This window comes from Leucopleurus acutus, assembly GCF_964270905.1.
Source record: "Leucopleurus acutus genome assembly, chromosome: 7".
NCBI classification, from domain to species: domain Eukaryota; kingdom Metazoa; phylum Chordata; class Mammalia; order Artiodactyla; family Delphinidae; genus Leucopleurus; species Leucopleurus acutus.
Genome location: NC_139150.1, coordinates 17,564,046 through 17,588,321, shown reverse-complemented (window position 1 = coordinate 17,588,321; position 24,276 = coordinate 17,564,046). Strand labels below are relative to the sequence as shown.

Below are 24,276 nucleotides of genomic sequence, written 5' to 3'. Positions count from 1 at the left end.
TGGTTCTTCCTAGGGCAGCACGGAAAGGAAAAAAAAAATATATCACGTTATTGGAATTCAGGGGACTCGAGCAGTAGAAAAAAAAAAAAAGCATCCAGATCTACAGAGTATTTTATAGTCTTCAAAACACCAGCAAACAGTCTCTTAATTTTTCTACATGAGAGCCCTATGGGGAAAGTTACCACCATTTCGCAGATGAGGATACTGAGTCTGAGAGAGACAAAAGACATCGCCAAGGTCAGAAGCCATGGCTGACTACTTCAAATTCAGACTTGGCTGTGTGTCCTAGAGCAAGTCATTCCCGTCTCCAGGTCTCAGTTTTACTGTTTGTATTATACAGAGGGTATGATTTTAATACCCATCTCTACTCATAAATGCTGTGTCATTGGGATGGAGTACAAGATATGTGAATCTTTCTCTTCCCAATATTAACTTAAGGAGTAAAATTGGTAATATCTTTGGATGGAAAATAAATTTCAGGTCACAAGGTGCCTCATCCAACATCAAAATATTTCCCTTATTTTCAGGGCAGAACCTAGATCTGACCCTAGACCTTCAAAAGGGACTGTGGGATAAAGTTAGCCCATACTTTTCGTCATACAGATAAGGAAACAGACCAAGACAGTAGAAGTATCCATGCCCAATGCCATATAACAATCAAGGACAGAACCTGGTACAGATTCCAGGTGTCCCAGTTCTTCCAAAGGAAACTCCCAACCCCCAAATGGATAGGGGTAGGTACTGTAACATCTACTTTATAAATGAGTAAAATGAAAGGTCACCCAGACGACCAACAGGAGGGATGGGACTCAAATCCAGCTCAGTCTGGCTCTTCACCATGACACAATTTTTTCTCCTGCATTTGGAGCCTCTTCTTATTCACCCAAAGGCTAATAGCCACACACAGTCTTCGTCATTTAAGCACTAGTTGTGCTTAGCTAAGCTCTGTGGCTTTGGGCTGTGTAAGGGTCATTTAACAGGTGGAGGGAGAAGATTGATGCATTAATCAAATTCTCCATCATTAAGACTTTTTTCCTGCTTTGCTTATTCAGAACCACAGCACAAAGTGTAATGAAAGGCTCCTTTCCAGCTGAGGCAGAAGGCATCATCCTTTCCCATGCATTCAAGGAGATGGAACCAAGGATATCCCAACCACCAAAGGAGCTAGTGTCCAATGGTCCCCAAGGCTATGAAGAGCACACGCTGGCCCTTGCCCAGAATCAGAGGCCTGAACAGCCCCACAAACCCCAGGCAAGTCACAGCCCCTCTCTGATACTTCCTGACCATGCCATATAACGGGACTCAGCAGTTGACTTAGCATCTCAAATAACTCAAGGAGACAGGTGTTCTCACATAGAAGAATGGTTCCATTCTGCGTTGGAAGGTCTACAGAAGGAAATCCTTTTACTCATGTGTAATTCCACCTATGGTATCCTTTCCTATAAAGTACAAGTTCCAGTAATATTTATAAAGTGAGAAAAATGCTCCTGAAATCCTTCCATTTGTGATCTGCCCTTTTAGGTTAATCTCTTGCATACAAAATGCAGACCCTACTCTGAACGTCATGTCCCTAGCACTTTGGGCATCTGCAAAGTTATCGAGTGCTACCTAGAAGAGGAGATACCAAAGGAAGCACAGAAAAAGGAAGGAATCAGTTTAGACAAACGTTATTTTTATCATTATCATAGGAAACATAAGCCCACTACATGCTACATGCCAGGTACTATACATTCATTATCATCTGATCCCCATGAAGTAGGGATCACAAGAGTCCATTTTATAGACATAAAAACTGAGGTTTGGAGAGGTCATTCAGCAGCACACCACAGGAGTAGGGGATTGAGGCATGATCCCAACTCAACCTGAGTGGAGCACAGATCTTGCACTATCTGATTCCACTTTGACAAAGTCTCTTGTAGGAAACTCAGAAAGAAACTCACCCAACCTCTCTGCTTTTTCAGGTAGGAAAAGAGAGGCCCAGGGAGGAAAAAGGACTTGCCCCAGCCTCGCTATGACTCAGTGTCAGAGTCCAGGCCAAGGCCCTTTTATGTTTGACCCATGTGGCCCCTGCCTCTGACTGCAAAGAAATGCAGAGAGATGGCGAAATCTTGGGAGAAGTGATGGGGGTTTGGGGAAGAAGCAGAGGAGAAATGATGGCCAAGATGAAAGTGGCTGGTTTCTCATCACACCAGCCTCTCTCAGGGGCCACGATCCCCTCCCCCAGGATCATTTCCAGACCTGCACTGGGCCTGTCTTACCCACTCCTACCACAGCCTGGCTCCTTTGAAAAGGCCTAATGCACAGCAGCCCCTAGGCTGCTGTGAAACTCTAAACAGGACTGTCTTGGGGGTTGGGGAGGGAGAGAGAAACTAGTCAAGCAGCTCTAAGGTTCCTTTGCAGGTATAACTTAGAGGAGAGGAGCTTGGAGCTGAGAAGACAGCGCCTACCTGTCTGCTCTAATGCCTCTATGCTCCCCGCTATCAGGGGCCAAACTCCTCACCACCAGAGCCTTCAGAGCTCTGCCTAGCCTGGCCATCGCCTCTCCTCGGCATTGCCCATGGAGCTCCCATCCCGGCCTCAGGGAAATGGGCCACGTTTGCACATCCTTCAGGGCTCTGCAGGAGCTAGGCCTTTGACCCGGAATGCTCTCAGGTTCCTCCTCTCCCCCAAATCCAGTCCTCTACTTTCACTTTAGGCACCCGACCCCCAAGAACTAATTCCAATTTCATTTCCCTAAAGAAGCCTTCCTTCATCCCACAAAGCCCTCGGTCACCCGATTTTAACCCAAAGGCCTGGACTTCTCTTGGTACTCAGCACAGTTTGTTCTCACTTATTTGGTGGGAGTGTTTCAATAATATCTGTCTTCCCCACAAGTCTGTAAACTCCATGAAGATAAAGACCATGCCCATTTGTGTCCATCTGTCCCACTCTTCACTTCCTGGGGCATGACACCATACATGGCAAATAGTAGGTGCTCAGAAATACTGAATTAACGAAGGAAGGACTCGTGCTTCAAAAGCAGCAGATGCCACATAAGGAGAACAGTGACATCTAGTGACTGCTTTCACACTCCTGGGCTTCTGTATCTGAGAGAACGTGAATCAGCCTCAGGAAGACCCATTTCCAGAACTGATGATGCTGAGGGAAGCTGGCATAGCATCTGGACATGGGGAACCTGACTCCTAAGCAAAGAGGAAAGGAACCAGCGCTTGTCTTGCCACCACACGTGCCAAGAACACATCATAAAAGTCCTGTGACTTGGGGCTTCCCAGTGGTTAAGAATCCGCCTGCCAGTACAGGGAACACGGGTTCAAGCTCTGGTTCAGAAAGATCCCACATGCCACAGAGCAACTAAGCCCGTGCACCACAACTACTGAGCCTGTGCTCTAGAGCCCGCAAGCCACAACTACTGAAGCCCATGTGCCTAGAGCCCGTGCTCCACAACAAGAGAAGCAACTGCAATGAGAAGCCCGCACGGTGCAACAGAGAGTAGCCTCCACTGGCTGCAACTAGAGAAAGCCCGCACACAGCAACAAAGACCAAACACAGCCAAACATAAAAAATAAAAATAAATTACACACACACACAAAAAGTCCTGTGACTTAGCTAGTATCGAACCACCTCAAAGATGAGGAGAGCATGGCCCAGAAAGAGCCCTAAATAGGGATATTCATGGCCTCTCTCACCAAACCCTGGAGAGCTACCGATGTGCTGCTTTTTTTGTCTGCACTGACACAACACTGGTCAGACGACCCTTGGTATTTACTGGAAGCTTCAACAGCCTCCTCAGGGGTCTCCCTGCTGCCACTCCTATGTTTCCACAGTTGACTCTCACTCTGAAACCAGAGGTTTGGAGATGTACACACGTTTGGCTCTCTTGGCTTTTCTGTTGTTGGTCTGGGGACCTCTGATGCACAGAGTTAGATGATTTGAGATGCACGGCTCGTGACTCAAGCTCATTGCTGCACCATGCATGGTTAGGCTTTATGTGTTCATCCAGTTAGTGTTAGCTGGTTAGCTACTTTTACCACTTTCATAAAGCCCCACAAATCCAGCCCCCAAACATCAGCTAGAAACTTGACTACCATCATGTAACAAATGCTCCATCGCGCCATTACCTGCCTCGCTTGACTCAAGATTACCATGATCCTATGTTCATAATTTCCTTGATTCCTTTTTTAAACTATCTATTGCATCTGTATTTATTTTTAAAAGGCGTGTATTTGATATGCGTGTATGTGTATGTGTATGTGTGTGTGTGTGTGTGTGTGTGGTTTTCTTTTTGTTTTGTTTTGTTTTTGCGGTACGCGGGTCTCTCACTGCTGTGGCCTCTCCCGTTGAGGAGCATAGGCTCCGGACGCGCAGGCTCAGCGGCCATGGCTCACGGGCCCAGCCGCTCTGCGGCATGTGGGATCTTCCCGGACCGGGGCACGAACCCGCGTCTTCCGCATCGGCAGGCGGACTCTCAACCACTGCGCCACCAGGGAAGCCCTGTGTGTCTGTTTTAACTTAAAATAGAGGGAAGGGTATCATGCTATATAAACTGTATCTTTGGGATTCCTTGTCTTCATTTAACATTATGTTCATTCATCTCATATTAAGTGTCACTATAGTTCGTTCATCTTGGCTGTAGTACAGTGTTCCACTGTATGCATATTCGACACCTTATTCAACTGCTCTCCCATCGATGGTCATTTGGGTTGTTTCCAGAGGGCTCTTTCTGCCACACAAATCTAATCCTATCAGCTTCCTGCTAACCATGTATCTTCAGCATGTCACTGCCCTCCAGATTATGTCCAAACTCCAGGACCTAGCTTATAGTATCCTAAATAATCAGGTGCTTTCTGTCCCCTCTGGCCTCATATGTGCTCTCCCTCCATCTCTTGGTCTCAGTCATGGGAAATTTCTATAGGTCTTTGTAGAGACCATGTACTTTTCTGCCTCAGGTCTTCTACCTGAAGATACTCTCCTCACTTCCTTATTCTCATCCCTGATCTGTCCTCTATGAAACCCTCCCTGACCACTCACCATGCACTGGCACTTACTCAGCCCAGGAGGATGCTTTGGGAGGGGCACGTAATCCATAGCATCCTATTGGACTTGGTCAGTGGTCTACCAGATGGCCTTCTCTGGGGGCCCAGGGCTGTCCAGAAGGTGTTGCAGAGGGAAGAGTGGGGACCAAGTGGAGATGTTTTATCTACCTTCTTCCTTACTGAAGCAGTGGCATCACTATTCCCGGTTTTATGGATTGGGGTTCCTGAACACTACATTTGGAAAAAAATGTTCCATGAACACAAGTGTGCAAACCAGTGAACTAAATCATTCATACAGTCCTCTCAAGCCCTGACATGCTATAATTGAAAGTCACAGAGATAGAAAGAGGAAAAAGAGGAGATAGAATTTCATGATTAAGCATGTAGGCTCTGGAGCAGACCAACATGGAGCAAATCATTCAACATCTTACATTTCCTCACTTGTAAAGTGGGCATGAGAAAAGGATGAACCATACGGAATTGCCATCTTTATAAATAAAAAATGGTCAAATGTCAGAAATTCCATATGAATCAACTCAATATTTATAAGTAAATCATAGATCTGGAGGGTAAATTAAATGAGATAACCCAAGTATAGTACAGAGGCAGAGGCTGCTAGGTTTTCACCAAACCCATACCTTCTTCTCCTAGGCAAACAGATAGAATACATTTCCCTGTCTTCATTTGCAGACAGGTGTGCCCAGTGGCTGAATTCTAGCTTAGCAGAATAGGAGATGAAATGATAATTTGCCATTTTCAGGCGTGGCCCGTTTCAACTCCTCATGTGCAACCTTCCATGTTCTTTCTTCTTCCACAGCAGCCGTGGAAGCATCAGATTAATGGAGCACAAGACGGAACAGGCTGGGACCCTGAACTACTTCTCAGAGTAAAGCCACCCATCAATCAAACACTTCTATTTAGGACTCTACACAACAAGAAATAACCTTAATTGTACTAAGCCATTGAGATTGGAGAATTTGCCAGTTACAGCAGCTAGTGTTACCAAGTTATATACGTGCTTACAACATGGTAAGGGATCAATAAATGCTAGCCCTCACCATGCTGTTGATGACGATGATGACAATCCCAGTGGACAAAGGGCCCACAAGGGCAGGAGGTAGGAGGGTTGGTTCTTAGATTTGACTCAGTGGCTGTGTCAGGGGACCTCACCTCTTTGGTGCCATTGTCCTGAATGAGAGTGTAAAGTGGTACGACACGGTTGATTTCCAGGAGCACCGGTGTGGGGCTCAGCTGCTCCTTGCCCGGTCGGCGGCAAAGGTGGCAGGTAGATGGACAGCGGCCTTTCTCCTCACAGCGGATCTCCACACCTGAGATGAGCTGGTCATCAGACAGCATCTGGGCCGTCAGCAGGCCTGAGAGGTAGGTGATGAAGGGCATGGACTTGAGCTCCTTCTTGCTGCCCAACTCCGTGGTCTCTGGAGAAAGAGATGTAAGTTCAGTATTGTTCAGTACTGTTCAAAAGGTCGGACTCTTGAACCCATTACGATGTGCTAAGGAGGCAGTTGTCCACTGGAAAGGGAAAAAAGATGATAGAGTGGTTCCTTCGTGATGCTTTGGAAAGAGCACTGACCTGAGGGCTCAGAGACCAGAATGGTGTCTTGTTATACCATTTATATTAAATAACTCTTTGCTTTCTCTGGGCCTCACTTTCTTTATATTTAAAGTCAGTAGGTTGGACTAGAGGATTCTTCAAGGACCTTTGTAAGATGTAAATACTCAAGCATATTTTTCCCAATAAGAAATTCTTTTGTTTACTGTTACTTTTTATAAATTCTACCTTTTTTTCAAAAACTTGTTCCAGTCCTATATTTTTCATGCAGTTCTATGTAATGGGTGAGAGACAAGCTTTGGAGTCAAGTCAATTTCAGTTTAAATCTCATTTCTGCTGGATAATAGCTCTGCTGCCTTGGGAAAGTCTTTGAATGTCCAGGAGCTTATAGTGATTAATTGTATAATGTGTGGTTAACAATAACAACTGAAACAGTTATGACTGGTAAATGAGATAGAAGGAGGTGGACCTGTCTGGAGAAGGCATTATTTCCCCTTTCTTTCCGTGCTCATCTGTCCCCTTATTCAAATTTCTTTTCCTCAGTGTGCTGTCATGTGCATGAAGGACGCACGCCCCATTCTGTGCTGTTCCTCTTTATCCCTACAAGTGCCATTTCACACCTCTGTGCCTTTGCTCTCCCTGCCCTACATTTCCCCTCTGCCCCCCCAAATCTTTACCACCCATCGGCGCTCCGTTCCAATGTGACCCTCTTCAGGAAGTCTTTCCTCCTTTCCCCAGCCCCTTCTTCCCTGATAAGTATTTCTGCATGTAAGACCCTATCTTGTTAAGCTCATTTTCTCACCTCATTTTCTGTTGACCTCTCCAACCATAAAATCAGTTCAGGGAGACCAGGGGCCATGTCTCCCACTCCTGTCCCCTCAATATTCAGTGCCTAGAATGGTGCTAGGGATATACTTGAGACTTTATCAAGAGAGAGATTATATAGCTGTGAATGGTTAGAATAACATTTATGATCTAGTCTAGAGGCTCCAAAATTCATCTGAGGAATTCTAGGGATCCCAACAGCCATCTCAGCAGCTGCTTGAAGAAGGCAAGAGGGAGACTGAGAAGGCAGGACTCTAAACCTGCATCTCAGCTTCAGATAGAGTTGTTCCACTTGTATCTCTTATAGACAGGCCTTCGATGTAAGATTTCATAAGAAGAAAGGGCTCAAAGCTTGAAAAAGTGGTTTGTACAACTCAGAGGGTTCCATTTACATCACGGATGATGTAAATGGTGTCCTCAAAGTTGTGCAATGTACAGTCTGAGTGGCAAAACAAGGTGGTCCTGTACTAAGGGACAAAACTTGGTCCAGATGGCATTTTCTTCCAAGCCTGGTGAAATCAGGGCAAGCTCCTGCCTCAGTGGAAAACAGGGGCCCTGGGCACCGAGGCCTGGGAGAAAGAAGGTTGTCTCCTGCTTTTGCTCTCTGCTTGCAGTGACATGCAGCTGATCTGGAAATAGGCTTGCCAATTAGAAATACAAATAAACGCAGTCTTCATTCATTACTCTCTGGGCCCTCGGGCTTGGGATCTGGGCTCCACCTTTTCTGTCTGGCTGTCAGCAAATACTTATGAGCACAAGATCAAAGGCTCTGGGGGAAGAAGACAAAGCAAATTCCAGCTAACCAATCCTTCAGAGGGATTAAAGAAGGGTAGTTACTAAGATAAACAAAACAAAGCTGTGAAGAAGGCATCTCAGCAGCTGGGGAGACAGAGACACTCTTATATACAGACATGTCAAAAGAAGATGATGATGATGACTTTTGGAAGTGCAGGCCAGAGGGATACATTTTGGAGAAGGGGGACTTCCAACTTGGGAGAGAATAACTCTTCAGGGGAGAAGGTCAGGGAAAGTCAGAGCTGCGAGGACATTAGAGAGCAGTTAGCCCCCACTGTGACCCAGAGTTCACTAAACTATGGTCTGTGGGTCAAATCCAGCCCTCTGCCTGTTTTTGTAAATAAAGTTTTATTGGAACACAGTCCCTCATTTGTTTATATATTGTGTATGGCTAAAATGCCAGAATTGAGTAGTTGCAACAAAGACTGTATGGCCCACAAAGCCTAAAATATTTACCGGGCTTCCCTGGTGGCGCAGTGGTTGAGAATCTGCCTACCAATGTAGGGGACACGGGTTCAAGCCCTGGTCTGGGAGGATCCCACATGCCGCGGAGCAACTGGGCCCGTGAGCCACAACTGCTGAGCCTGCGCGTCTGGAGCTTGTGTTCCGCAGCACGAGAGGCCGCAACAATGAAAGGCCCATGCACCGCGATGAAGAGTGGCCCCCGCTCGCCGCAACTGGAGAAAGCCCTCACACAGAAATGAAGACCCAACACAGCCTAAATAAATAAATAAATTAAAAAATATATATATATATTTACCATACGACCCTTTACAGAAAACGTTTGGAAACCTCTGCTCTATAGCCCTTGCTATAGATGGGGAAACTGAGTTTCAGAGAGAGGTTACACAGGAATGTGGCAGTATGATGGATTAGTTACAGGAAAAACTTTGGAATCAACAGACCATCAATACACTTGGATTATTAACCTCCAAGGAGAAAAAATAGAGTGAGGCACCTTTTCTCCATAAAATATCTTTTGAAAACTACTGAAAAAGCATACCTTTGAAAAGTCTAATCTGGTAAAACCCTCCCATTTAAAATGAGAGGAAACTGTGTCCCAAAGAAGGAAAATGACTTTCCAGGGTCACATGATGACTTAGTGATCCTTTCAGCACATGACCCCAGCTGTCTGTTAACCAATTCATCACTTAAACTAAACTACTCGTGGTATCTCATTTTTTAGAGCACAGATGCCTTATCCCTCAGAGCACCTTGCCATAATTTAATTGGGAAAAATATGTAACATGGTGCTGGGAGTAAGCATTCCCTTGATCAAACAGACATTCATAGACATTGGGCTAAAGATCTATCTATTTAACAGCAAAATGAGCTATTGAGATCTTTGCTGGTCTGCTTTTGTCCAATAAATCCTTTTTTTTTTTTTAACAATCTATCATTTCAAAAAAATGGGGTTAAAAGCCCATAGTCCAGGCTGAAAACTGAATTCTAGTAGCAGTATAGAACTCAAGCTGAATTTTAGGGCTTGTTTTGCAAAAGGAGGGCACTTTGGTATCATCTGGTCCAAACCCACGGCTTAACAAGTGAGGAACCTGAGACCTAAATGGAAAAAGGGATTTACCTCTAAGTCCCATGCATTTATTAACAACGATCCTTTTCCATAAAGACTGTGTCATACCTAAGTTATGATCTGGAGGAGAGTTACATCAGGGAAGACCATTAGCCATTCCATTAATTGTTCCTCTGTAGATACTACCATTGCGAAAGCTAATTGCTTCTGATCCAACTTCACTCGGTGGCTAAAGTCATCTTTTCAAAAGGCAAACTCTATATTCTCCTCCTGCTTAAAACCCTTGCATGGCACGTCACTGCTCTTAGGATGAAGACCAAAATCCTCACCATGGCACATAGGTAATTTGCGAATGAGACCACCTGTCTGCCTCTCCAGTCTGATCTGTCATCCTGTTCCTCCCAATGCTCCTACTTTCAGCTACACAGGCCTTTCTGTTTCTCGGCTACACCCTGCCCTTTCTCACTCAGTCTTGGCACGTGCTCTTCTCTCTGCACAGAATGCTTTCCCCATCCCACCCTCTGGCCCTGCCTTCTCTTGGCTCTCACTCCCACTCACCCTTCAGATCTTAGTTCAGGGGCCAGGACTCTGGTCCTCAGAAATGCCTTCCCTGAACTCCATCCCCATGCCTCCAATCTCTATTAGGGTTTCACACTAAAGATCCTCACAGCATCCTGTTCTATGTGTCACCTGTTAATGTCTCCAGACTATAAGATCCATGAGGGCAGAGACAGTGTTAGTTCTGCCGATTCCCATCCACTTTACGTGTTACCTGGAACGCAGTAGGCTTTCAATACGATTTTCAATAATATATTTGAACACATGTATATTTATATACCCTGATCCCTGTGCCACCTCATCCAAGCATCGATGAGTCTAAGCGTGAAGATTTGTGAATTTCAGGATTGACAACTAATTGATGGCTTGTAATCAAGTGGTAAGCTCTTCCCAAAGTAAAATTAGCTCTCTCAGTTGAAAGGTTGACAGATGGATAGCTGATCAATTTGCCAGTCGCTCTGACCTCCTCTAGGTTCTCACATAGGCCCTTGCCATTGAGGGGATGGGAGAGTTTAGTTAAAACAGGCTGTCTTTAACAGGCCAAGGATAAAGAACATTTTTGAAGAGACTTATCCTCTGTTCACATTTCCCATCCCTCTGAACAATGCTTCCAAAATAGGATCATGTCTGGTTTCAAGCCCAATTCAGTTCCAATGACACTACAACCCATTCATTTGAGAACCTGCCAACTGAACTCTCTTTTTTCTCCTCCCAAATTCCTGCTGGGTATTATTTTGTTGCCACCAGAAAGAAAAAAAAAAAAAAAAAAAAAAAAAGCCTCAGTTGAAGTGACAACTCCTTGTTGGGAGGGCAGCCAGGGCTTTTCGGCAGGAGGTGATGGTACCGCTTGCCCTCATCCAGAAAACAAAACAAAGGCATCAGACTAAGGGCTTCTGGGAGAGCCAAAGCCGCGTGAATGTTTGTTCAATATTCGGCAACAGCGCAGGGCGCTGCGTCCCGAGTCAGACAGGCTTGCTTTGGCAATAGGCTTGCACTTGAAGCATTTAAAGACTCCACAGGGACCAGAGGGGCTCAAATTAGAAACGCTAAGGATGGGGGCGGGGGGAAGAGGGTGAGACTTTTATATCATAAAGAATGGCCTTTATTACAGCAATGGCCTCCCAGGAATTGCTGAAATGGGATCATTTCTTAGGCAGAGTTGCTGTCTCCTCTTGGAGGAAAGAAATTGCCCTGAAGCCTGACTCAAGGACCCACAGAAATATCCTTAACAAAGGGAAAGTAGCCAGCTGAGATGGCATCGACAAGGACTGAACTTCTGCGCTATGCATTCTGAACTTCTCAGCCTGAGTCAAACTCCAGCATCATCAGCGTGCCCTTCATAAATAATAGTAGCATCCTGAAAGACTACTTGTAGGGATTAAATAAGGCAAAGGTTTAGCACTCAATCGATACTAGCTGTTATCGGTGTTGTTGTTGTGATTGTTTTAATTATTGCTGTGCTGTTGCTGTAACAAGATGGTAAAACTGAAATTTCTACGGAGACACCAAGACAGAATAGAATTGAAATCCCAGAGCCAGGCCCCTATACACAGACTTTACAAAGGAGATGAATCCTGACTAGTTTCATAACTCTAGAAACCTCAGCCAGAACAAGGAAATAAAATGAGGTCAGAGAGTAGACGGGAAGGATATAGGAGAGATTTGCTTTGGAGACAGCTATTACCTAATGTTTAGAGTCCCCAGCACCCCAGGTGGGTCACGTAGAGCACATTACCTTCTAATCCCAAGTTTTGTGATAAGGAGCCTCAAAAGAGTGCCTCTTGGAGAAACTGCTACATTTTCTCGGCAATGGGGAAGATAGTGGACTAGGGTCATACCCCACCTGCAGAAGTTCTAGTGGCCTATGGCAGCAGGGCAGAAGAGGCAGCACAGGGATTAGCCCCAAATCCCAGAGGTTGCCAGTGGGAAAAATGCTTGAGTATTTCCTCCGGACCAGATGTGGGTCACATAAGAGAAAGAGCTGGGCTGGATCTGTTTTGAGTCTTACCCAGGAGGAATTATAACAGAGGTTGAGGGGTCCCCACGGTGAGAGTCTCCATGAGGTGAGCAGCCAGAGAAACAGAGGGTGGACAGGGATGAGCAGTAGCCAGCCACAGAGATGCTACATCGTCTCAGGTCTTGGGAGAAGGCCCTGGCCACGAGGACCACTGAAAAACCACAGAACGCCCCCCACCCCGCCAAGAGAGAGGGTCGGTTTTAAAAACCTGCCAGGACCGGAGAAAACAGAGCCAGATACAAGGCTATCAGGGCAAGTATGACCTTCCAAATCCTTACCATTCCTCTCTCCTGCTTTGACTGTAGAGGGAGAGGAAGAAGAAGAGCAAGGGAGAGAAACAGAACAAAGGCCAACCTTGCCCCACGTCCTAACATCCCCACTGGGGAGGGAGAGGAGATCTGACTTGTCAGATTTAGAGATTTGATTAAAATCTTGGACTAGACATCCTAATTCCTGATGTGAAACTGTGTTATCAATTTAAAATGTCTACAGCACTGTCTGTTCCACAAAAGTTATAATAGATTAGATGTGGCTTAGCTAAGATTTTCATCTAGGAGCAGAGGAAGGTTATCCAGTGAATATGTTAAAAGGAGTGTGGGAACCAACTATGATATGTACTTTCGAACATGCATATATTCATGATCAGAACTATATTTTGATCATTCTCAATTTGTACAATCGACTGAACCGTTTACATCATCATTATAATGTTAAATTAATAGTTAATGTTAAATTAATATCTGCCTCCCCAACTCAACTGTGAGCTCCATAAGAGCAAGAACTATGACCATTTTCAATGACCGCTTGCATCCCCAGCACAGAGTTCAATGTCTGATGTCATGCAGACAGTTTGCAGGTGACTATCTGAATAAATAAACAGATGAATGTGTACTGATTCTTTTTTACCTTTAATCCCCTCTATTCCTGTAACCCTTATCAGACTTCAAATCCACTATCTCAATATTATCACCATAGCCCCAAAGGCAGACAGTCTTAACCTTACTTTATGAATGTACAAATGACAACTCAGAGAGGTAAAGCAATTTTCCCAAGACCACAGAGCTTATAACTAGTCTAGTTTTTTGCACCTGGTCCTACTGCTCCTTTCGTTGTCCAAATTTCTTGCCGAAAAATTTTCAGCACTAATTCTTACTCCTGCACAAGTCATCCCTGTTGTAAACACTTGGGCCTTTCCCCGTTCCTGCCACCCCCCAGACAACAACCCTAGGCTTCCCCACCCCTTTCCATGGGCTAAGGGATCTCATGGGTAAAAGGCACTTTAAAGGTCAGCTGGTCAGAAATTCCATCTAATGTTTCATTCACCACCAAATGATCCTCCGACTGCTTTTTGGATGCTTCTAATGACACAGAACTCATTACCTTTTTAGGCCTCCAGTTCCATTATGGGACAGCTCTGTTGGACCTAGACTGGCTTGCCATCTAAAAACTGCAATTCTCATTCTAATCATAAGACCCAGACCCAGAGCTATGCACTTTGTGCTTCTTGGAAACCCTATCTGCAGTACTCAAGCCTGCCCCTACTTGGGGTCATGCTAAGATTAGCCAACAAACTACAGTTCAGGCAGGTGAACTCCCATCCTTAGGAACTGTGGGGCATTCTTGAGTGCTTTCTGATTAAGGTGTGTATGTCCGAGTGTGTGTGTGTGTGTTGTGTGCATGTTTGAGGAACGGAAGGGGAAGCAACGGTGCAGACTCTAAACAGAGGACAGGTCTACAAAACTGCCAAATCCTAGGACAACTGATCTCCTGTCCTAACCTGATTTGCAGCTTCTTCCCTAAATACACAAGTAATATGCCAAACTGCAGAAGGGAAGCTATAGGACAGTGACTTGCTTGGGTTTAAATTCCAGCTTTCCCATTTCCAGCTGGATGACCTTGGACAAGTCATTTAACCTCCCTGAGGCTCCATTTTCTCATCTGTAAAACGTCAACAATGCTAGTACCTAAATCTTGGATTATTTCGAGGATAAACGAGAAAAAGAACTCAATGAAGAATTTATAAACTCTAGGGTGTCAGGAGCATCATCAGAGGTCGTTTGTTCCAGCGCTTGGCCTTCAGCTCAGCATTATTCATTCCCGTGCATGTCTGAATCTGTAAAGCTTCCCTTGTAACCTGCTGGCACTTTAACCACACTGTCAGGAATCTCCTTAAACTATCCGCTTCCTACCTGGTGGAACACAGTAGACAAGGGTAGAATTGAAAGCTTAAGTCTAAAGCTATTTAGTCAGACTACCTGATTCTGAATTCTGGGTAAGTCACCTCACCTCTCTAATCTTAGTTTTCCCATTTGTAAAATGAGGACACTAATTCCCCATTGAACTGCTCTGAGCATCAAAGGAGAGATGCAGCATCTATAATTTCATATAGTCTTTGCTATCATCCTACAAAGTAGAAATTGTTGTCTCCATTTACAGAGGAGGGAACCGAGGCTCAGAGTGACAGAGTATAGCCTACGAGAGGATACTTGTTTCAAGTGACGGCAGGTCAATCTCTGAGGAATGTCATATCCTCTGTGGGGCAGGGAGAGGGACCCCTGGATAATGCCCAGTAGCCCAGTAGTGGCTGATGTCTTTTGTTTGCAAATTAGGATTATTTTAATATTTTTAAAAAGCACAAAAACGGCCACATGGTCCTGCTGTATTATTTGCCCTAAAGTAAGGGGCAGAGTGAAGAATCCCAGTGCAGCTCAGTGGGCCCAAAAGTGGTTCTTCCCACAGACTAAAGCATGCTCAGCCCCCACCTCCCCCTGACTTACATCGCTCTTGCACGTCAGGGAGCAGTCAGCATTGCAGTGTATCATTTACTCCTGCCTCTTGAGACAAGGTGGGCTGTGGCCAGTAACGGGAAGGTGAACGGAAGGCCATGTGTGATCTTCTGCTGCCCCCTAGTGCCTGCTTAGGACAATTGCTCTTGGGAAAAATCTTAGTTCTTTCATGCCAAAGCGTGATTACTGTGGGCAAAGCAACTTGCTAGGCACCGAGGGCAACAAGAAGGAGAGTAAAGGCTTAGCTATGATACAAGGAAGCCTAGCGTAATGACTACAGAGGTTCTGAACAAGCATTACTTAGAAGGCCTACCAGTGCCAGGTTTGGAGCTAGGTATGGGGTGGGGGTGACATTATGAATAATGATTTGTTTCAAACCTACCAGGACTTAAGTGCAGAGATTTGATGCAGTGTATCAGCTAGGAAGGAAAAGCCATAAGAGAAGGAAAGGGGAAGAGATGGAGATAAGGCAGTGAGAAGAGATAAACAATGGAGTAGGATCTTAAAGGAAACAGGAAGAGATGAACTCCCAGGTAGCGTTGGAAAGGATGTGGTCCGAATGTCGGTCAGATCTGGGTTTCAATTTCAGTTTGATCAAAACTATGCATTTGACCAGAGCTTCTGTGTACAGTTATGCGAGCTGTGTACTGCACGACAGTGACAAGGCAAGGGGGTGAGTGAGGGGCTGAATCCTGTCTCAGCTCCACTGGCCATGCCTGTACCCACAGGGTTGAATCCAAGCAGAGGAGCACCATTTCCTAATTCATGCAAAATGTGACTTATGGGCTAAGGCCTTGGGTGTGACCATGGACAAGCTATTTCCTCTCTTGGAACCTCTGCTTGTTTATGCATAAAGTAAGGCTATTATCACCAATAATAAAAGTTACCGTAAGAATTTAGATAATGTATGCCTGTGCCTCTCCAGAGATTTCCGTTCTTACTATTACTAGTATTATTATAACTACCTCGTTTCATTTTTAAGAGGTGGTGGGACAAGTGCTTGAAACGGGGAGAGGGTAGAAAGGAAAGTCACATTTCCTGAGCTTCTATTCTATGCCAAACACAAGACACTGTAAATCTCATTGAATCTTCACAACAGTGCTTTGGCCTAGGAATATGATAATTTTTATAACCATATTTTACAACCAAGGAAACAGAGGTTCTGAGAGGTGACACACTGCAGCCAAAGGCCGTTAGGCATTCAGGCTTTGACTTCAAAGCCTCTTTTCTGTCTGATGAAGTGCAGAAGCGTCATTAATAAGAAGCCTGCTTTCTCTTCCCTGGCATCCCATTCCTCCTTTCTTAAAATCTCTGCTCAAAACTTATCCCCTTGAGGAAGGATTCCAAAATGAGTTCCTCCACAATTCCTTCCCCCTCCTTCCAGTAGCTTCTTAGACTAGGGATCAAGGAGGAAATGCCCAGAAGGAATCATTCCTAGACAGGATTTAGGGAGCGACAGGCCTCTGAGATGCTAATGGCCTGCTTGAGATGAAGACTCCCAGATGCTGCTTAGACAGGACCTTGAGGCAGCAAAGCAGGCCAACAAGACAAACCAGGCCACCTGGGGCTGGTGAGAGGTTGCCAGGTTCAAACGTCAGGGAGGGTATGAACTTGGAATGGCTCAGCTGAAGGCTTTGGTACCATCAGAAAAGAAACCGCCGCCCTCTGACCACTTTCTTAAGGGTTTGCTGTCACACTTCTAAGTCTTCATATTCACTGAAATCTTAACAGTACTCAGGTTAAAAGGTCACCTTTAAACATGCTGATAGGCAGTGCTTTTGGAGAACATGTTCAGGGTGAGTTACTTCTCCCATTAGCTTCCCTCTTCCCCGTAGCTGTGCTTCTAGGGACAGGAAAAGGGACTAATGAGCCTACCCATCAAAAGATCAAATTAAATGAAAATAGACATAAAATAAAAATAAAGACTGAGGGACTTCCCTGGTGGTGAAGTGGTTAGGAATCCACCTGCCAATGCAGGGGACACGGGTTCGATCCCTAGTCCGGGAAGATCCCACATGCCGCGGAGCAGCTAAGCCCGTGCACCATGACTACTGAGCCTGCGCTCTAGAGCCCGCATGACACAACTACTGAGCCCGCGAGCCACAACTACTGAAGCCCGCATGCCTAGAGCCGGTGCCCCGCAACAAGAGAAGCCACCGCAATGAGAAGCCCACGCACTGCGATGAAGAGTAGCCCCCGCTCGCCACAACTAGAGAAAGCCCACGCACAGCAATAAAGACCCAACGCAGCCAAAAAATAAGTTTTTTTAAAAAAAGACAATACAATCTCTGCAAATTTTAAATGTATATATCCAGCTATATAGCAAAGTGTTGGCATAACTACACAGAGAAAATAATTATGTTGAAAGGCTTTAAAACGCAGTATTCTGATTTTACATGCTTAGGGAAAAACAGTCCAAAGAAAAAAAATGTTCTGTAAATAAATCTTAAACTAGATTTAATGGACTCACTGCTAGTTGTAATACTGGTATTGCTATTTTGAAACTATTGTGTGTATACTGTGGGCTCCAGCAGACAAGCCATCATGTTACCGTCATTAGGAACTAAGATTATTCCTGAATTGTTTGTCTCTTATGTTTATAAAGTCAAAGAAGTCGAGAAAAATTCTGTACCTTGAAATTTCTATTGGAAATCATATACACTAATGATTTGCTTTTCTCTTTAAAAAAAAATAAACATTTCATAGCTCTGTCCACTGAAAAAGCCTAGAAGTAATGGTAACCTAACAGCAATAAATACCCTTAATACCCAGACTCTTGTTTTTAAATATCATTTTCCCCTAAAAGGAACAAAAGATTCTTGGAAAAAATCCTTATTCCAAGTCTGGGATAGGTATGGTACAAGCTGAGCCTAGGAAGTCTTGCTGTGCCCAAAAGCGAGATAGTTGCCAAAGACCAGTGTGTTCATTTCAAAAGGACAGGCAGACCAGTTTAGAGGGGCTCACACTGGCCTACCATTGAACAAAATGAAGCATGACTGTGATTGATTAAAATAGATCAGATAAACAAATTTCCTATAATTCATGACATTCCTCAAATCAAACCCAAAACCAAAGCCAAAACTCAAACTGGAAAAAACAAACAAAAGCTCATTGTTCATCATTGGGGATGGCTAAGAGACCAGCTCATTATTCTGAAAACTGGTGAAAGAATCCAGTCGTAGTCACGATTTTATCATGAACTGGATTTCAGGGTAACTACAATTTACTTTATGGAAATATTGCATTTAATACAGGCAGGAAGAATGACAGTTAGAAAATTACCATTTTGTAATCTCTAATAAGATAATAGATGTAGACAGCGATCATCGATGAATGCTAAAACCATTAGTAGAAAGGCTGATGGGAGATATTCTAATGAATGGATCAGACTCGCTGCACCTGAATCTGCTGATCAACTTTAACTTCACTAAAAGTAAAAATCAGACATTAAGTGCCTTTGATATATGCCATAGGAAGTACATGGGACAGGCTGTATACTTCAGCCAGTGCTTCTTAAGCCCATGGATAGAATTCAATGGTCTATAAATTTGTATATGGGGAAAAAATACATCTTTATTTTCAGTACCCTCTAAATGCAATTTAGAATATATAATGCAATTTTATGCATTATAAATAACTATATATCAATTTTTTAAAAAAAAACAATAATATTTGCCTACTTTTGGAAAACTAAATTAGAATAATGGATAGCAGTGACATGAAAAGAATATGTGGGTAAAGCTGGTGAGGCTGTTGGGGAAAGGAGACTGTCTCTTAGTCTGCTGCCATCCAGTCCTAAAAGATATCAACTGGGAATTCCCTGGCGGTCCAGTGGTTAGGACTCCATGCTTTCACTGTCGAGGGCCTGGGTTCAATCCAGGAACTAAGATCCCGCAAGGTGCATGGTGCAGGCAAAACAACAACAAAACAACACCGATGGACGGACAGGGTAATGGTAGCCACGATAAAGAGAGAGTTGCTGAAATCCTGGAGCCCAGAGGGCGGGAAATCTGGATGGGGGTTGATATGTGGGGCTTAGGAGAAATGAAGCACATGGCAAAGCTTCCAGTAGCCCTCACTTCGCACTGAGTCGAGTTGAGGTTGATGACACTGCACAGGGAATGTTCTCCGAGCAAGCCTTCAATGCCACTCACGTTTACCAAGTCTCTACTCAGTCAGTATTTGATTACCGCTGACCTTTTGACACCAGGCAGGATCCTATGGGGCGTTCCCAGAACAGACACCACTCAAGCCCCACCCCGCCATGTCCTCCACCTGCCTCTTATCTGTATAAAATTTTTAGCCTCCTAAGGCCTTCTCCGAGTTCCAAAGAGTAAATTTAATCAGAGAAGTGAGAAAATGCAGAAAGAAAGGAAAACAGCCAAGCAAGACAAAATAATAATAATTTAGCCATTAAACAAAGTCCAGTACTTTTAGTTCCTCCTCAAGGTCTACAGATAATATTCTGAGCTGTATCCTTTGAGTTGTTCTGCAGATACTGAAACCCCCATCAGGTGGAACAAGTTAACGATATGCTGCCCAGAAGCACAGAGACCCCAGGTGGGTTGGAACCAGAAGGCTGATGATGTTGACTCCCGATTACCTCACCACCAACCAATTAGAAAACTGTCCACAAGCTGATCACACACCCCATAGCCCCCTCCTTCACCCTTTCTTTAAAAACCTTTCCCTGAAACCCACTGGGGAGTTTGGGCCTTCTGAGCACTAACTACCTGGACCCTTTGCTTGGTGCCCTGAAATAAACGTTGCACTTTGCTTCACCGCCACCCAGCATCAGTAGATTGGCTTTACTGCCTGTGGTCAAGCGGACCCAAGTTTGGTTCGGTAACACTTTGACTATCCACACTAGTTCAAACCACTACAAACCGGATCTGGCCAATGCACGTAAATGTGATACTGAAATAAAAGTTCAAAATCCTAAACCAGCTATTTCCATATCAGCACAAGGAAATAAATCAAACAAAAGAAAGCACAAAGGACATTTATGCAGTTTTATTTGTGATGGTTAAATGTTTAAAGATGAGCTTGTCAACTTGAGAAGTTCTTATATAGCCAGTTTGACAACCATAAAGGCCAGAAAAATATGATTTCAAACATTTTTCCATAAAGTAAAAGATAAAACCTTATATTTATTTAAAAAAAAAAAAAAAAAGGTTGGAGACCCAGCATGGTCACAAGTATGTATGAACAGACTAAAAGGAAACTTGGTAAGTATTTACATAAATATAATCAATATAATGGTTATATTAGGTGATGGATAAAGTTGACTTTAAAAATTCTCTTTTATGGGCTTCCCTGGTTGCGCAGTGGCTGGGAGTCTGCCTGCTGATGCAGGGGACGCGGGTTCGTGCCCCGGTCTGGGAGGATCCCACATGCCGCGGAGCGGCTGGGCCCGCGAGCCATGGCCGCTGAGCCTGCACGTCCGGAGCCTGTGCTCCGCAACGGGAGAGGCCGCAACGGTGAGAGGCCCACATACCGCAAAAAAAAAAAAAAAAAAAAAAAAATTCTCTTTTATGCTGTAAATTTAAATAGAATTCAAACATTTACTGAGCACTTACTAAGTATCAAGTATAGGCTAGGTTGAGAAACCCACAGGGATTGAGTATGACATACAGAGATTGGAGTCAGAGTTTCAGCAGAAAGTAGACAAATGACAGACAGACAGATGTAAGGATATCTATGTGAGATGTACACAGATATGTACATAAGCAGAATGAAAGACCCAGGGAGGGAGAAGAGAAAGGAGGGACGAAGTGGGGAGAGGGAGAGGCGGAAGGTGGGTGGGAGGGATGGAGCCTCGAAACCAGCCTGTGATAATCTTACCTCCTGATACACACTGTTATAACCTCTTCCACTTGAGTAACTTGCTTTTAACCAACAGAATACAGCAACATTGAGGGGATGCCACTCCTGTGATGAGGTTACAAAAGGCTGTGACCTCTCTCTTGCCGGTTTTGCTGAAACAAGCTGTCCTGGAATAGCTCCTGTGGCAAGGACCTGAGCGCAGTTTCCAGCCAAAAGCCAGCAAGGAAATGAAGCCTTCAGTCCGACAGCTCTTAAAGAACTGAAACCTGCCAACAACAACCTAAGTGATCTTGGAAACCGCTCCTTCCTGCAACTTTCAGGAGAGACTCCAGCCCTGGCCAATAACTTGACTGCAGCCTCGTGAGAGACGATGAAGCAGATCTAGCTAAGGTGTGCTCAGATTCCTGACTCACAGAACCTGTGAGATAAAACATGTGTGTTGTTTTAAACCACAAAGTTTGGGGGTAATTTGTTATTCCCTGATAGATAAGTAATACAGATAGACAGATATAATTTTCCATGATTTCATGGAAGTGCTGGCAGTTATAAATCCCCAGACTCAGACCGATTTGGTTAGGATGCATTCGAGTTTTAACTCCTTAGATTTTCTACCCTGTTTTCCATAAACAAGACCTTTATCCTTCTCCTCAGAATTCAGCTGCTAATATGAGAAGGAAAAGAGAACATTTTGTCAAAATAGTAATAATAATAATAATGACACTAATAGCTATCATTCATAGAACACTTTTTCAGGAAGTGCTCTAAAAACTAGATCTATTAAATCATCTAAAATTTACAACATTACTATGAGGTAGATAACTACTATTATTCCCATTTTGCAGGGGTGGAAAGTGAAGTACAGAAAGGCTAATTAAGTAAGCTGTCCAAGGTTACACAGCTTGTCAGCTGCAACAAGTTACTAAGCATTACTTCCAATCATCTTCTAATCTATTCCCCAAACCTTCCAGGTGGGTGGAACTGGGGCTCCGACTCAGGTTTGTCTGACTCTGAAGCCCTCTACCACACAATGGTGGACTTAATAAGCAAACTTAATAATAATAAATGCAATGCAATGGACATTACTACAAGTTAGGCAATATCCTAATATGTAAGTGCTTAACACCCATATCTTATTCTGCTCCCAACGATGCTGTGAATTAGCTGTTGTTACCACCATTTTAAAGGGAATGAAAGAGAGGTTAAACTACAGATCTTATGTGTAAATGGAGAAAACAATACTTAGCTGATAGGGGGACGTTATCAGCTGAACTGTGTCCCCCAAAAGATGTGCTGAAATCCTAACCCCCAGTATGTCAGTATGTGACTCTATTTAAAAATAGGGTCGCTGCAGATGCAACTAGTTAAGATGAAGTCATACTGGAATTTTAATTGGGTAACATAGAGGTCATAATCTAATAGGACCGGTGTCCTTATAAGAAGACACAGGTACGGATGCAAAATGTCGCCTGCCACATCAGGAGACAAAGAATGTTGCCGCCATCAAGCCAGCAGCCACTGAAGCCACCCCCAACCTGTGCACCCTGAGGGGATTCAGGATGGAGAAAAGCAGGATACTGGCCCCAGATAGTTAAGGTGCATATCAAAGGAATGATTTCAATCAGCCCAGACTCTTGCATCTTTTCATAAATAAAAAAAAAAAAAACACTAAATTCATTAACTTGAAAAGTCTGGTTTTCTTTAACTAACAGTAATCTTTTGATGTTCAGATTACCTGGTTTTGGTTGCAAAACTCCTACATATCCTGGCTCCTCCCTTACCTCTTGGGAGCAGTCCCATAGAGCTATCTGAGAGGCTGTCTTCTGGGCTTAAGTCCCCAGATTGTCCGCCAAATAAAATATAATTCTCAACTTTTAGGTTATGCATTTTTTTCAGTCAACACAGACACACAAAGAGAAGTGGATGCCATGGAAAGACAGAGACATACAGGGAGAAAATGACCATGGAGGCAGAGATTGGAGTTATGCTACCATAAACCAAGGAACACCTGGGGCCACCAGAAGCTGGAAGAAGGAAGGATCCTCCCTAGAGACTTCAGAGAAAGTCTTGCCCCACTGCCACCTTGATTTCAGACTTCTAGCCTCCAGAACTGTGAGGGAATAAATTTCTCTGTTTTAAAACACCCAGTCTGTGACACTTTGTTACTACAGCACAAGCAAACTGAAACAGGTGGTTTAAATGTTAAATAAAAAAAAAAAAAGTTATGGTAAAATGCTGAATAAAGAATAAAGTACTCCACAAAGAGTATTTTTTAAATGTCTCCGTCTATGAGGAAAACTGATAATGTGTCAAGGGTATGCAAAGCCACAGGATTAAAATAAGTGCATTTTCCCAGGGTGTTTATTTTACTCTGAGATTTTTGTGGGAAGCATGGTAATTAATTTAACTGGTAAGTAATTTAAACATTTTTTAAGGCAAACAGATTTTTTTTAAGAGAAAAGAAACGGTTTGTTGTTGTCGCTGTTTTTTGAAAGCATGATTGGACTATGTCCCCAGACTGTCAGGGATACTATTAGCTCTTCCCTATGATAGAGGAAAGGTCAGTAAAAAAATATGATGAGTCTTGAATTGAGACTTTGGGCTTGTAACCGTGGTTTTCATCAAACAGAGTGCTAACTCCCCACCTTGTCTAAGAAGGGGGTATAAGTGAGGTCTCAAGGCTGGGAATAAACCGTTTGACAGTAACTGTCCCATCTCCCCCACCTGTAACACAGTGGTTGGTAGAAGAACCCCAGGCTTCTGTCCAGAGAGGCTCCTTGCCATTCTGGTGAAACAGGCTGCACTGAGTCTCCAACACGGCAGAAACCCAGGGCAGACGGCAGTCCCTCTTTTTCGCTGGCAATGCTGCTCAGAACAGCTCATCTGAGGGTCTTTGCCTTACAGGATCATGATCTGTGGTCATAATGACAGGCACCATTTGCCTCATTTTCCTTGAATTCCTAAATATCATCTCTCTTGTCTTCTGAGGCTTAAAAACAAACCTTACTTAATAAAGTATCAATAGAAAGACAGCTGGTGTCGTAAAATGTGGGTAGTCTTTGGACGGTGGTTTGGAGCATGTCATGAGCCTAACTGGCCTGGATGTGTACTCCAGCCCTGCCACTTCCCAAAAGGTGACTGTAGGCAAGCCATTTAATCTTGCTCAGCCTCGGTTGCCTCTTTTGTAAGATAAAGCTACTGATGCCTACTTGAATCATTGCTGAAAAGATTAATTGTGACATAGGACAGTATCTATGGAGTGTCTGGTATATTGCCCGGTGTTCCAAAAATGGTCCGCTCTTATTCGATTGACCCCACTGAGTCATTCCGCAGCTGGA

The 24,276-nt window shown here is 44.1% G+C and overlaps 1 protein-coding gene across 4 annotated transcripts in view; it reads right to left on the bottom strand.

Annotated features, from left to right (window-relative positions):
- The window catches only part of ASTN2 (astrotactin 2), a gene marked incomplete at both ends in the record, with an annotated part of 917,251 nt that overhangs the window by 181,402 nt on the left and 711,573 nt on the right, over positions 1–24,276 (bottom strand). For all 4 annotated transcript variants that reach the window (XM_082842116.1, XM_082842118.1, XM_082842117.1 and 1 more), the window contains one exon: positions 6,204–6,469. In XM_082842116.1, the coding sequence (XP_082698242.1) occupies positions 6,204–6,469 (266 nt within the window). The remainder of the gene's footprint in view (positions 1–6,203; positions 6,470–24,276) is intronic.